Source organism: Lissotriton vulgaris, chromosome 6, assembly GCF_964263255.1.
Source record: "Lissotriton vulgaris chromosome 6, aLisVul1.2, whole genome shotgun sequence".
NCBI classification, from domain to species: Eukaryota; Metazoa; Chordata; class Amphibia; order Caudata; family Salamandridae; genus Lissotriton; species Lissotriton vulgaris.
The window spans coordinates 593,717,589-593,732,898 of NC_141694.1; the positions used below are offsets into that span (position 1 = coordinate 593,717,589).

Here is a 15,310-nt window from a genome sequence, read left to right on the forward strand (position 1 = left end):
AATTTATTTAAATGGTAAGGAAGAAATGCTTAGCTAATGATTGCGAGTAGATCTGGTTACATTCAAGTATAATTGTATCCGGTAAGTACGATACCCCATGGTGGCTATTTAACGAGTGCAGTAAATATCTTATATTCCCAATGCTTAATTGTGATTAAACTTCTATTTCCTTTGATGTTTAATGCAAGAAAAAACGACATTAGAAAAGAGAACAATCTAGAGTGCTGCGGGTCAATCCGGTCCTCTGGGAATGCCAGATTTTCTAACGAGCTTCGCTTGGTAGTGTCTTGCTCTCAGTTTGCCGGTTTCGATTAGAATCAAAGTCCGAATTGAAAGGAGCACAGATTTAGTTTTATTTTAAAAGTTTATCATGCACCAAGTACACTGAACATTGGTGACAGAGCTTGGTCCGCCACAGTTGTAGTGAGGGGGAATGTTGTTGTTTTCCACATCTGTGCTATTGTGAGCCTAGGTGCAAGGAGACTAAAAGTTACCAGGCAATTTAAACAAAACAACACATATAACACAGGGTTTTAACCCGCAACCACAGTTTATCCAAATAAAATGAGCAAAGGGTCAAGTGGGTTAACATTTGTGTGATATCAGTTATATGTTTAATTACTTCCTTTCAAAAACATTGTATCTTTAGGCAAGACCACCTCAAATGGTCTAACGTGCCCCACTGCTCACAACTTCAACACCCCTCTGAATCCCCATGAATAGCTTTCAGCTATCCATACTGTAGGAAAGAGGGATCTGCTTCTTATAGTTACCCCCACTTTTTGCTTGATGTGATGCTGATTTTGACTAGTCTGACTGGGATCATATATCCCAGATTAAATATTGGAGTACCCTTGTCAGTCCCTAGTGTATGATACCCAGGGCATAGGTACCCCAGAGGTCTCCCCTGAGCTGTAGTATTAAGTATGTATTATGCCACCTACGAGAGACCATTCAAAATGGAACTACAGGCCTGCCATTGCACCCCGTGTAAGTTGGTGCAGGCACCACTAACTAAAGATATAGGTTTACCTTATCTAAGGGTCACTACACTTAAAACCTATAAGTAACCCCTATAGAAGGTCTTTACAATCGTGAGGGCAGGGCACTCGGTTCTAAGTGAGAGGGTGCCCCAGCATGAGCAGGATACCCCTGCAGCCAACGGAGTCCATTCTCCCGGGTTGTCAGTGAAGCAGCCATATACTATATAGAGGGGCAATGCGTAATCACGCAATGACCATCTCGAAAACTGCTGCAACTAATCCTATCATGTTTGGTATCAAACATGTTAGAATCATACCCCTATTCCTTAAACAGTGTGGAAGGTATGATTCCAAGCACTGGAAAAGCCCTCCGCTAGGCTCTGTGTTCCCAGTACCAGTCTTCTACTCCCGGACTGCACAAAATAGTTGCTGCCGACCAGAGACACATTTCTGCCCTCCTGCTGCTGAGCCAAGCTCGAGCAGGGGAAGGCAGAACAATAGGCATACTGTCACAGGGAGGTGTGACCACGTCCCAGGCAGGAATTATTGTATTAGGGCTATTCCATGGTTTGCAATTATTATTAATCTTGTGTAGGCAAAAATTGGGATGATATGCTAAAGGAGTTAACGGAGCGGGATATGTTGTATTGCTTGTAGTTCGGAAAGACTGGTTTAATAAAGTGTTAGTAACTTTCAGATGGGTACCCATGTGACTGCTACGTCTCTTTGGGAGTCAGAGTGTGTCGAAGAGGCGTTTTGGAGTAATCCTACCTTAGTAAACCCATTATTTCATTGAGTTGGGGGAGCGTGCATTTCAGGGCAAATCCTATTTGAGCAACTCTCATATATTTTCAATGTGAGAGAAACCGAGGCCACCTTTGCCCCTTCTGTAGTTATTTTACCAATCTATAAGAAATGTTAAGCTTTCTGTCTTAATGTCCATGAATTAACTTTTCCGTATCGCCAGCGGGAGTAAACATAAAAGAACTACATATAAAACTCTAGGATGAAAGTTCATCTTCTTGTACGATATACTGCTAAACCAATATAGCAGTGCTGTCAAACCAGACTTAAACCTGCAGGCAGGTTCTTTAACTTTATATGCAACACATTGACCTAATTCTATTTTTTAAAGGCAGCATCACATCACCGCCAGAAAGTAAGCACTATGGTGAAAGCTGTACTACAACTCTCAGATGACAAGGTTGGGTGAAAGAACTGGCTAAAAAATATCACATTAAATATGACATGGGGCATTTGGAAGCGATACAAAACAGGGCACAATGGTCTGGGTGAAACACACTGCAGCAGGTTGTTAGTATCAACCCAGAAGGCTAACATCACAGATGACCTCAGATATTCACGTGGGTGACATTAGTTTAGTGCCAGAGGAGGTACCTGGGCAGCGATCACCCGGCGAAACTGACAAGCTGCCATCACTTAGCCCAGCTGGGAATGTGGCTCTGTGACCAGGATGCATTGATACTCTGCCGCAGCCGAAACCAAAGCAAGGCGGCAGAAAAACGAAGAACAGTACCCAAGTGCATCCAAAGCAGGAGAGTAGACGATGTAAGGCAGAATCTTAGATTGAAAGAGACGACGGACTATTCAAGTCTGCTAAATTCCACGGAGTCGTTGGCAGCCATCAGGGAGCTTTCCCGGTTCCTATCAAACAGTATGTTTCTTGGCGTACAGTCTTCAGTTGTAACCCAATACTTTAAGATATGATAACGAAATATTCATATTTAAAAAACTGTACATAGGTAAAAGCCATTATATATGTGAAATGTATCCTCTTTTCAAGCAACGTTTCTTAAAAATTATTTAAAACTCTGAAATGTGTTCATGTTTGCTACAGAACTAATGCGCTCCTGATTCTTATTGATCACCCATTTAATAGACTGAAGCAAGTATAGGTAAATGAATGTTGCTTGCAGTTATATCTCATATTCTAAGACGGCGTTGGCGTTTTCTAAAACATAACGTGGGGCGGGGTTTGCTGTGTGTCACTTGAGACTCTAGAATCAAGAGCTGACCAATCGACGAGTTTATCTTTCCTAGCTGAACTCTGCTCTGTGCATGTTCTGGTTCGCGGGAAACTCTCGTGGAAGTTTATCAACGCTGCACCACTGGGTGCAGAGACCATGAACAGCAGCAGCACATCTTCCGTTTCTAAGGTGAGTGGGGATTGCGCTCCGTTCAGCTTGAGGTTCTGTGAATGGAGCTTGAGAAACAGTGTTGTCTTCTGTACATCATACCTTTAAATTTTAGGAAATGTCTAGTAATTACAGATAAGTGAAGTTGTGTTGTTTCAGAACCAGGAGCTTGCACAATACCCCATACTAAAACGTAGTTTTGCCTTAAGTAACTGTTATGATTAAAATAAACATTAGCCTTCTGCTGTGAATGGGAGTGTTTTTATCTTGACAGTTGACTTGTTTTAATAATACCTTTTGGATAGATGGGTTCAGTGCTGGATCTGGAAAGAAAATGCTTTAATAAACCCATTATTGAGGGACAAAGGTGTGGCAGCAGAAAGGGACGGAGTCACGAGGTCATGGAAAGCAAAGTCCTTACAGGCAACTTATACATTTATGTATAATAAACATTTATAAAAGCTTTGCCACCAAGAAATTGGCAGCAAGGACAAATGTGACAGTAAATCTCTTCTGGCTTCCTTAATTGATCACACTGTTGATGCATTTTAAACTATCTCATGGCGTCAACCCACCTGCTGCAGAGATCTTTTTGTGCTAAGGAAATGTTAGAGGATAATAAAAATGGTATAAGTTGGCTGGTGGTTAATGCACTTGCAGGAGAGATATGTGTTTTGTCTAGTCACAGTTTTGACTCGCAGCAGTATAGAAGGTTGCTGTGTCCAGTTCAAAGCATATTGTGTAAAATGCAGATCACAGATTGTATTTTATGTAGGTAGATAAGTGAGTTACTGTATTTGACTCCGAGATACGTTTGTTACTTGCAGCTCAAAAGTTGCTCTTCTTTTAATATAGTATAGTGACCTATTGACTGGAATTAAGGAGCTGCATGCAAACTGCAAAGCCTAGGTTTAGAACCTTATTTTTTCCCAAGCTGTTCCTGACTTTGTGTTTCTCCTGAGTACACACTGTTTAACATAAAATGTTTACCAGTATGGATAATATGTGACTCCTACACCATGTAATCCTCATTGTTTTATGTACCATATCCTGTACATTGCTTTGCATGTGTATGATTCAATTACTGTATATTGTGTGGGTGTGATGTAAAGCAACCTGTATTGGCATGAGAATTTAATTTAAAAATACATTAGTAAGTGTGACTCAAATTATTATTTGTGTAACTACTCATACAACTGACAGTCTTACAGTACGCATATTTCCTATATATAGTGGTTGAACAAAGTCAAAACTTTCCCTACAAATCATAGTTAGGTACTTGTGAAGTGATAACGAGCTGTTTACCCTTGTTTTATTATTTACATTAGAATTTAGGTGTTATTCTACAGGTAGCTCTCAGCCAGAATGTTACTTGATCCAAATGATGGCTGCTGGCCTTTTAAATCAGGCATATGTTTTGAGCCCAGCAGGAGGTAAAAATAATAAACCCCCTTCCCTACCTACAGGTTCATTATTCTCTTCCTAGTGAGTTTTGGCTGCTTAGTAATTGGATAGGTAAGTACAGGGTCAAGAATCAACTAGTTGTTTGCAGTCAGTAGGAGTAATTTCTTAAGGGCACAATGTGCTCCAGGCGTTGTCAAATTTATGTACCCCTGCAATTGTTAGTGCTGGCAAACTAACACATGAAACATTTCAAGGTCAGAATCTAGTAATGTGGTGTCTATTAGACAACAGAAATATAAAATTGAGCACACCCTTGAATTTATTTAAATGGTAAGGAAGAAATGCTTAGCTAATGATTGCGAGTAGATCTGGTTACATTCAAGTATAATTGTATCCGGTAAGTACGATACCCCATGGTGGCTATTTAACGAGTGCAGTAAATATCTTATATTCCCAATGCTTAATTGTGATTAAACTTCTATTTCCTTTGATGTTTAATGCAAGAAAAAACGACATTAGAAAAGAGAACAATCTAGAGTGCTGCGGGTCAATCCGGTCCTCTGGGAATGCCAGATTTTCTAACGAGCTTCGCTTGGTAGTGTCTTGCTCTCAGTTTGCCGGTTTCGATTAGAATCAAAGTCCGAATTGAAAGGAGCACAGATTTAGTTTTATTTTAAAAGTTTATCATGCACCAAGTACACTGAACATTGGTGACAGAGCTTGGTCCGCCACAGTTGTAGTGAGGGGGAATGTTGTTGTTTTCCACATCTGTGCTATTGTGAGCCTAGGTGCAAGGAGACTAAAAGTTACCAGGCAATTTAAACAAAACAACACATATAACACAGGGTTTTAACCCGCAACCACAGTTTATCCAAATAAAATGAGCAAAGGGTCAAGTGGGTTAACATTTGTGTGATATCAGTTATATGTTTAATTACTTCCTTTCAAAAACATTGTATCTTTAGGCAAGACCACCTCAAATGGTCTAACGTGCCCCACTGCTCACAACTTCAACACCCCTCTGAATCCCCATGAATAGCTTTCAGCTATCCATACTGTAGGAAAGAGGGATCTGCTTCTTATAGTTACCCCCACTTTTTGCTTGATGTGATGCTGATTTTGACTAGTCTGACTGGGATCATATATCCCAGATTAAATATTGGAGTACCCTTGTCAGTCCCTAGTGTATGATACCCAGGGCATAGGTACCCCAGAGGTCTCCCCTGAGCTGTAGTATTAAGTATGTATTATGCCACCTACGAGAGACCATTCAAAATGGAACTACAGGCCTGCCATTGCACCCCGTGTAAGTTGGTGCAGGCACCACTAACTAAAGATATAGGTTTACCTTATCTAAGGGTCACTACACTTAAAACCTATAAGTAACCCCTATAGAAGGTCTTTACAATCGTGAGGGCAGGGCACTCGGTTCTAAGTGAGAGGGTGCCCCAGCATGAGCAGGATACCCCTGCAGCCAACGGAGTCCATTCTCCCGGGTTGTCAGTGAAGCAGCCATATACTATATAGAGGGGCAATGCGTAATCACGCAATGACCATCTCGAAAACTGCTGCAACTAATCCTATCATGTTTGGTATCAAACATGTTAGAATCATACCCCTATTCCTTAAACAGTGTGGAAGGTATGATTCCAAGCACTGGAAAAGCCCTCCGCTAGGCTCTGTGTTCCCAGTACCAGTCTTCTACTCCCGGACTGCACAAAATAGTTGCTGCCGACCAGAGACACATTTCTGCCCTCCTGCTGCTGAGCCAAGCTCGAGCAGGGGAAGGCAGAACAATAGGCATACTGTCACAGGGAGGTGTGACCACGTCCCAGGCAGGAATTATTGTATTAGGGCTATTCCATGGTTTGCAATTATTATTAATCTTGTGTAGGCAAAAATTGGGATGATATGCTAAAGGAGTTAACGGAGCGGGATATGTTGTATTGCTTGTAGTTCGGAAAGACTGGTTTAATAAAGTGTTAGTAACTTTCAGATGGGTACCCATGTGACTGCTACGTCTCTTTGGGAGTCAGAGTGTGTCGAAGAGGCGTTTTGGAGTAATCCTACCTTAGTAAACCCATTATTTCATTGAGTTGGGGGAGCGTGCATTTCAGGGCAAATCCTATTTGAGCAACTCTCATATATTTTCAATGTGAGAGAAACCGAGGCCACCTTTGCCCCTTCTGTAGTTATTTTACCAATCTATAAGAAATGTTAAGCTTTCTGTCTTAATGTCCATGAATTAACTTTTCCGTATCGCCAGCGGGAGTAAACATAAAAGAACTACATATAAAACTCTAGGATGAAAGTTCATCTTCTTGTACGATATACTGCTAAACCAATATACCTATGTCTACATCAAATCTAAATCCTTCCCAAAACATTGTTGAACACAACTGTCACACACAACTATATCCTTTTGCTAAGGAATTCCTCCTGATGGTCCTATATTGACCGATCTTTAAAGAGTGTATCTAGTAGACAGACCAGGGAAGTTGTGATTATAGATATCTTTGTTTGGCTAATGCCCAGTTATCTTATTGGACCATCGGGCCAATGCAACTGCTGCCTTCAGAATAAGTAAGAACAGGACTCCTATTTAATTTTGAGGTCCCTCCCTATGGAGTTTGTGACTTATTTTGAAGCCCAGCGCATTGCAAAGATCTTCAAGTAGAGATAGTAATCTGGGCAAAGAACTTTCATGGTCCATCAAAAAAAACGAATTTGGTATGTGAAGATTATTGCCTTATGGTGGTCTGGTTCAGTTTTTAATCCTACCCCTTGAACTAGTCTTTCTGCATTAATTTTATGGACCATGGTTCCACAGAAGAAATGAAGATCAAAGAGGAGACTTGAGTATCCCTCTCTAGTAGCTTCAGTTAATGTAACTGGCGGAGAAAGTAGTCTGTTGAACATAACGCTGTCAAAGATTTCACCCCACTACTCCTTCCACTCTGGACTAAGATTATCAACAGCTCGCTCCAAGAAGGAATCATCCCTGACTCCCTTAAAGTTGGACAAGTCACACCTCTACTAAAGAAACCTACTGCCGACCCATCTGACCTAAATAACTACCGTCCCATTACCAATATTCCCACTCTCGCCAAACTATTGGAAAAATGCGCTCAACTACAACTGACTAAACACATTGATCTGTTTGATCTCCTCAACCTTCATCAATCAGGCTTCCGAGCAGGTCACAGCACCGAAACTGCTATGACTCACATAATCGACGCCGCCCTTCAAATCCTAGATCAAGGGGATACCTGCCTCCTCATCCTTCTTGATCTCTCTTCAGCGTTCGACACTGTTAAACATGAGAAATTACTCGATCTGTTGAACACTAGAATGGGTCTTTCCGGGACTGTTCTCAAGTGGTTCACCTCCTTTCTACACAACAGGTCACAGAAATTCAAGAGTAACAACCTGCTATCCTCTCCAATTCCTGTTTCGTTAGGTGTCCCCCAAGGATCCTCCCTTTCACCAACATTGTTCAACTTAGTTATGGAACCTCTCCCCACTTGCTTCAAGCATCCAATGTACTTTTTCACATGTACGCAGATGACACTCAACTATATCTCAAATTACAATCCCCCAATGACATCTTACTCCTGAACTCTACGATCAGAAGCACCCAATCCTGGCTTGCTGATAATCATCTCAAACTCAATGCTCTGAAAACAGAATTCCTGCTGATCTCACCTCCAGCGAAGATCTCTACCACTCAAACCTGGCTTAAACAGCTAACTGCACTCAATGTCCAACCCACCATAGTGGATTCAGCGAAATCCCTAGGCATAACTCTCGACTCCAATCTCAACATGCAGCATCATATCAGCAAGGCTAGTAAGGGAGCGAACTTCCAAATCAATACCCTAAGGAAACTTAAACCCTTCCTACCAGCCAAAGACTTCCAAACTGCAGTACAAGCACTAGTCATCCCGCGAATTGAATACGGCAGCACCGCCCTCTGCGGTCTCCCGTTAACCACTACTGCACCCCTAAGAGCCTCTCTAAACGCTGCAGCGAGACTCATCACTGGATCAAAAAAGCACTCTCATATCTCCCCTGACCTGAAATCACTAGACTGGTTGCCTTTTGAAGCCAGAATACATCTGAAAATCGCCTGCATGACACACAAGGCTCTACACCTGAGCTCTCCCGGATACCTCACTCAGAAGCTGTCAATCTCTGGCGGCTCTAGAAACACCAGAGGCACAAACAATCTTCTGCTAAAACCTCGAAGATTCCGGAAGGAAAAAACTTATAAACGCTCTTTCTCAGGAATGGCACCCAGGATCTGGAACTCACTCCCTCCTGAAACTAGGCTCATCTCCTCCACTACACTTTTTAAGAAAGAAGTGAAAGCTATTTTTATGGCCAAATACACCTGACCTATGAGCATAGATCTAGAAAGACTCTACACCCACCTGTATTATTATGTTCGATCTCTATGACTATGTATTTCACCTGTATTATTGATGCTACTGACTATCTATGCACGCTTTTAACTGTTATATTTATATTATTGATTTGATGTACTAATTTGCTCCCTCACGTACCTACCCTTCCCACTTATTATGTTTAAATTCACTCTCTTGTTGGTATTCCCGGCTTTGTAAAGCGCTCTGATATCTGCAAAGATCTTGTTCGCGCTATATAAAACTTTCAAAATAAATAAAAATAAATAAACATGATTTTTGCTTGGATTGTACACAGTTAGATTGAAAGTTTTAAGGGAAGGGCCCATTCAAACCTTCTCAAGCACTTTAAATAAATGTGTCCATTAAAGTGATCAAAGCACTTATCAGCACAAGTGAGAGAAGATCTATCTGGGTTTTATATCACTTTGCTATTTCCTGCAGGATTAAAACAAACTTTGAGTTCTCATGCAGTGTTCTAGCTCTTAAGAATTCTGATTGATAAGGCAGTATGAGACTTGGCCAAATTTTTCCTAAACTTTTAAAAATATTCTAAACAAAGTAATTGGTATTGTAGTTAAGTAAAGCAATAGGCCATTAGAAGCTACAGTGTAACTTATTCCAGTCAGGTTTTAGTTTAAAAATTAGGATCAAGTCCATCATAGTGAAGGGACTGACCCAGAGATCAAGAAATAGACAAATATTTTAAAGAGCTGCTCAGCAAGTAGGTCACAAAGAGTTATATAGGAGACTGAAAATTCTTAGAGTCCATAGAGAAATTAGCTCATACATCATTTCTATCTGTTTAGGATCGAGGCGGAGAACTTAAAAATAAGAAAGGAACTTATTTTGAGCCTGGGGATAACTTTCTTGTGATATGTTGAGGAACAAGTAATTGTGTCATTGTCAAAGGGTTTATTTCTTCATTGCTACTGCAAGGTGTACCCTCCGAACACTCCCTGGTTCTCTGAACAACTAAGGATTCTAAGACAAGAAGTAAGGAGACAGGAGCGCCTATGGCACTCTAGCTGGGACCTTAAGGACAGAGAAGCCCATAAGATCCTGCTTAAAAAATACAAGCTGGAAGTGATTAAGGCTAAACAAGAATACTTTACGGCCCGCACATCCTCACTTTCATCTCCTAGAGAGCTCTTCAGGATTGTTGACTCTCTTACTTCTCTCCAGACCCCAGATCCGGTGGTTGCATCCCAGGAGCTCTGCAACAAGATAGCCTCCTTCTTTCAGTCCAAAATTTCGGACATTTACATTGCCTTGGAGTCACAAAGATCCTCTACCGTTGAGCCTCCGGTGCCTGCTGTTTTAAAGTTTAAGTCTGTAGAACCACCTCGGCTCATGGGCCTTGAATCCTTTCCCCCTTTTGCTTGCCAAGATCTTGAGATCCTCTTGAACAAAACAAAATCTGGTTCTCCGCTGCCTTTGATACCCTATCTCCCTCGGTATTAACATCTCGTCTGAGGGAGATTGGGGTCCGGGGGCGGCCCTGGGACTCCTTTCCTCTTTTCTCGAACATAGAGAGCAAAGGGTGATGCTGGGTCGGTTTCTATCTCCATCCCTGTCTGTGCAATGTGGGGTCCCTCAAGGGTCAGCGCTTAGTCCTACCCTTTTTAACATCTATGTGACCCCCCCTTGCCAGACTTATTAGATCTTATGGGATGGAGGTAGTCTCCTATGCGGATGACACTCAGATCCTCGTCTCTCTCTCCCAGTCAGTTACGTCGACTGCCGCCAATTTTAGATCTTGCATGGAGGCAGTCGGCCAGTGGATGATTCACAATTCACTAAAACTGAACGGGGAGAAGACCGAGGTGATGGTGTTTGGAGGAAAGGAAGAGATCTAGTCAGCTGAGTGGTGGCCGGATTCATTGGGTGCCTGTCCTGATCCTACCTCCTCAGCTAAAAACCTGGGGGTTATGATCGATCCTACCCTTAGCATGCACCAACAGGTCAACAGGACTGTTTCGACCTGTTGGGGGATCATCTATATACTAAGGAAAATCAGGCACTATCTTTCTTTACAAGCTAGAAAGCAATTGGCAGTTGCCCTTCTGGGCTCTCGTCTGGACTACTGCAATGCGCTGTATGCTGGACTGAATAAAAGTCAGCTGCAGCGCTTGCAGGTGGTCCAGAACGCAGCAGCCAGATTTGTTCTCGATCTACCTCGACGTGCCTCTGCCACCACTGCCCGGAAGCAGCTCCATTGGCTTCCCGTTGTAGACCGTATTCTTTTTAAGTCTATGTGTATGGTCTATAAGGCTCTAGCCAAATCCAGTGCTACTGGCATTGGATCTATTCTGTCCCACTACAATCCTGGTAAAAACCTTCGTTCCTCAAATAGACTTCTTCTTTGTGTTCCTCGTGTCCGAAAGATCAGATAAGGGGGGCAAGGCTTTTTCTAATCTGGCCCCTAAATGGTGGAATGATCTCCCTCTTGAAGTAAGGTCTCTCCCCACTCTCCAAGCTTTTAGATCTGCTCTAAAGACCCACCTCTTTGTACGCGCATACCTATAGTGGTGTTCTGCAATCTTTTGACCTTTTGATAGGCGCCTTGACACCTTCGGGTTTAGTTGCGCAATATAAATTGCAAATTAATTAATTAACAGTCTATCTGATTAACACAATTCCTCTTGTATGATTCGTATCTTCTATTCTAGTAGTGTCTGTTTTCTTACCCTTTTCATACTAGTGTTAGCCAATTTAAATTAGATGATCACTCTCCCCTGACTTTTCTTAGCAAATTGTAAATTCTGTGTGTGCCTGCTGTTTTAAATCTCGCCACTAACTCTGTAATTTGTTGTTCAAGTTTCTGTTATATGATTTCTGATAGTGTCAGTTAAGGTCCCTTTCTCATTGGTGTCTTTCAGTCCCATCTTGCTGATTTTCCTTGTCCTGACTTTCGAGGAATTGGCACAATGTCCAGTTATAAAATCTCAGGTGCTCGCTCAGAGTGGTTTTAGGTGCCAATATCTATTCATATGAGGTGATAGAACGGTGACAAAGTATAAGAGTATAAAAGTTACCCTATTGATTAAGCCACATCCAATAAAGTTGGCTGTAGATGGAAACAGATTGGTGTAAAATGTTTATCTTCATTGTGACATAAATTGAAAAAATCTGTCCACGTTTGTTGACCATTTTTGCCACTACTCTACCAAATCTCTCAAGTCAAGCCCAAATGGGAGATTTTGCCTAAACAATTTGGACATAACACAGGGATGTGGAATTCCTTTCACCCGACGCCCAGTATATATATTCTCTGGGGGTCAAAGCCAAAAAAACGTTATTGTTTATTTTGTCCACTGCACAAGTACACTGCTGCACACGGACTCTTTGGTTGCTAGTTTATAGAGTGCTGTATGGTTATGAAATTGTTTAAGTGTTCCATTGATGGAGTTTCACGTGTCTCCGTTACAGTTTCTGCTAGTAATCCACTCGTCTCCAGTGATTTTATTTGTTACTCTGCATGTTTTTGTAAGTGTTTCCGCATTTGCATTTCACGTTATGAAAGACTGATAGTGTTATCTTGTTTTATAGAACCTTCTTAAGTTGCATTAGATGTAAAATGTGTATTACTTATTTTGCCCGGTTGACTTAAGTGCATTGCTGACCTTGGCGATCACCAGGCTGTTTGTGTTCGTTTCTTTTAGGGCTGCTTTGTGTTTAAACCGAGCTCGAAGAAGAAAAAGGTTTCTTTTACTACAGGTCAGTAAATCTTAAAAGCTAACTATCCCTTTTCATGGCACGTTTTACACCTGCGTAGGCGTTGAACGTGGGCTTGCCTGAATTAATATGTTGTTAATACAGGCTTTCTAGGTGACCTTTAATATCCATTGCCAAGATTTCATTCATTTTGTAAGCTTCAATCTGATGTTCGTGGTACAAACTATTTTCAGAATGTGAAATGTAAAGCAGAGGTCACAGCCTCCCATCAAAGTTTGGTTGGGAATGCTCCAACTCACATCAACCCTTAGTTCCAGCTGTATGGAATTTTAGCCAATATTAATTGTCATATATATTAATTTGAAAAGAAATAACTTAATCAGCCAAAATGTGTGTGAAACTATTTTGCAGTTACCTTTTTGTGCTCCGTTCCTTAAATCGAAGACAACATTCTTTGACAAGCAGGCGTGATGGTGATTTTATTTTTTTGGGTCTGGCTCTGGTCGCTGTCCTTTTATGATCAACAGAAAAAAGAACTTTCAGGTTTACTATAGAGAGGAACTGTGGCTCCGCCCATATATTGTTTGCACTAAGTACAGATTTAGAGAGGGCATAAGTTGTGTGCTTCTGCTGAAACAGAGTATTCTGTATTGTGGTTTTTGCCTGGTGGGAAAGCTTATACTCAGCACAGCAGGAAAGAGTTAGTTAAAATTGCAAACTTATCAGGCCAATAGCTTATAAAGAAAAGATATTATGAAGGCGGTAGGCCTGACATATTTATTGTACAAAGATGATACAATCACTAATACTCCTTTAAGGGTAGATAGTCTAATGGCTATGTCAGAGCTTGAACCCAGGTATTTTGTTGAAGTGAATAGTACAGATTACCATTGTAGGCAATGGTGTTCCTGTTGATTACACCCTGAGACAATCTCTAGGTCTAGGGATAGAAGATTTGCATTTTGAGAATTCTTGTTATGTCGCCTTCAGGAGGGTAGTGTGTCGCCTTCAGGAGGGTGGTGTTTTAGTTTCCCAACTGTAATTTTGTGCATATTTGTAATGTTATGGCTACTGAAAGGGGGTCATTGGTTCCATATTGGAGTACAAAATTTAGGTGGGCAGAAGTTATGCGCTTTAACTTGTATCACACTTTTTGCCTTGAGGGAAAGCTTATGCTTAACAAGGTAGGGTTGAGTTAGTTATGGTGATGCGTCATTAATCAAAGCATTAGACCTAATCTGTTTATTATGAAAAGTTATGACAAAGGAAGTAGGCCCGACGTATTTATGGATAAAGCCGTATATAAAAGCTACTAGGCCTTTAAGTGTGGATTGTCATTACATTGTATTATAAGCTTTTATTCAGGTGTTTTATGAAAAGATATTCTACGGATTATCATAATTGGAAAGGGTTTTAGTGTTCGTTACTCCTCAGTGGCCATCCTTAGAGGTAAATGATTTCCAATTTGAGAATACTTATTGTGCCATTTTATAAAGGGTTGTGTAATGTTTTGCCAATTTTAATTTTGTACATAGTTATAATTTTATGATTGTATAATGATAGTTACCCTGTGCAACTGCTTATGCAGAATACAGATGGCCTGAGCTTGTTATGGTGACAAGACCGCACAATGGCGGCTATTGGCCTGATTGGTTCATTAGAGGAAGTTACGTCATAGCCTATTTGTCTCATCGCTTTATGAACATGTATGACAAATGCAGTAGGCCTGACGTATTTTTAGTGTAAATTGAATTTAAAGTGTGGATTGTTACTATATTTTCTTAAAGCCTAGAGACCAGTATTGTTACATTGTTTCTCAGATCACTGCAATGTTTTCGGTGTTGGTTTCTCCTTGTTTCCCCCTCTGCCAAATCGCGCAGGTACAAGATTTGTGGTAGGTTTTTGTTTACGAGTTTTATACAGCTTAAACTCGTCCTGAAAGTATCAGAGTGCGTTACAGACGCACACAATCATTATTGTTGAGAATAAGTGACAGGGACTTATTGTTTGGGGTCATGGGTAACAAGTTTTCATGTGTATTTTTCCTTGGGACAAGTAGGTCCAACCTCCTGCAGCACATCCTTTGCCTGCCAGTTGCAGTGCCACATTAGGGATCAGGGAAGGGCACTGTCTGCAGTTAAGGTAATATTTTGTCCATATGTTAATGCTGTTCAAACTTTTATTTAAGTAAGCTCTGACTGCACTATTGACAGCGGTTCCAGTATAAAAATGTGTACGCACGTTTTCAAATTTCAGCAATATGAGGTTATGTATAATACTCACAGAATGCTCTCTGATTTTATGCAAATAGTTGCACAAGCTTGAAAGCAAGATTTGATGATTCTTTGATTTCAAAATAAATGTTGATTAAAAAAATGATAGCAGGAAATAAAACATTTTGCTAAACTACAGTAAATTTCAGGTACCATTTCTTTGCAGCATCATTTAGTAACGTGTTGCATGCTCGTATTTCCCAAAAATATTCATAATGGAAACTCGGTGTAACCAGTTACAATAGGGTTATGGGAAACAAAAATAAACATGCATTGGCAAAGCCAGTAGGTCAGAAATTGGTGGTCAGCTTTTTAGTTTTGTCAATGTGTGACTTGTTTTGGCATGGTTTTTGTAAAACCTTACTGGTGTGGTTGCTTCTGGGCCCTCATCA

The 15,310-nt window shown here is 40.9% G+C and overlaps 1 protein-coding gene across 1 annotated transcript in view; it reads left to right on the forward strand.

Annotated features, from left to right (window-relative positions):
* The first annotated feature begins 3,051 nt into the window (after positions 1-3,051).
* ORC3 (origin recognition complex subunit 3) overlaps positions 3,052-15,310 on the forward strand; it is a 212,760-nt gene continuing 200,501 nt past the window's right edge. Inside the window, exons 1-2 of the mRNA XM_086926601.1 lie at positions 3,052-3,160; positions 12,633-12,687. Coding sequence (XP_086782727.1) covers positions 3,128-3,160; positions 12,633-12,687 — 88 coding nt within the window. The 5' untranslated portion in view covers positions 3,052-3,127. The remainder of the gene's footprint in view (positions 3,161-12,632; positions 12,688-15,310) is intronic.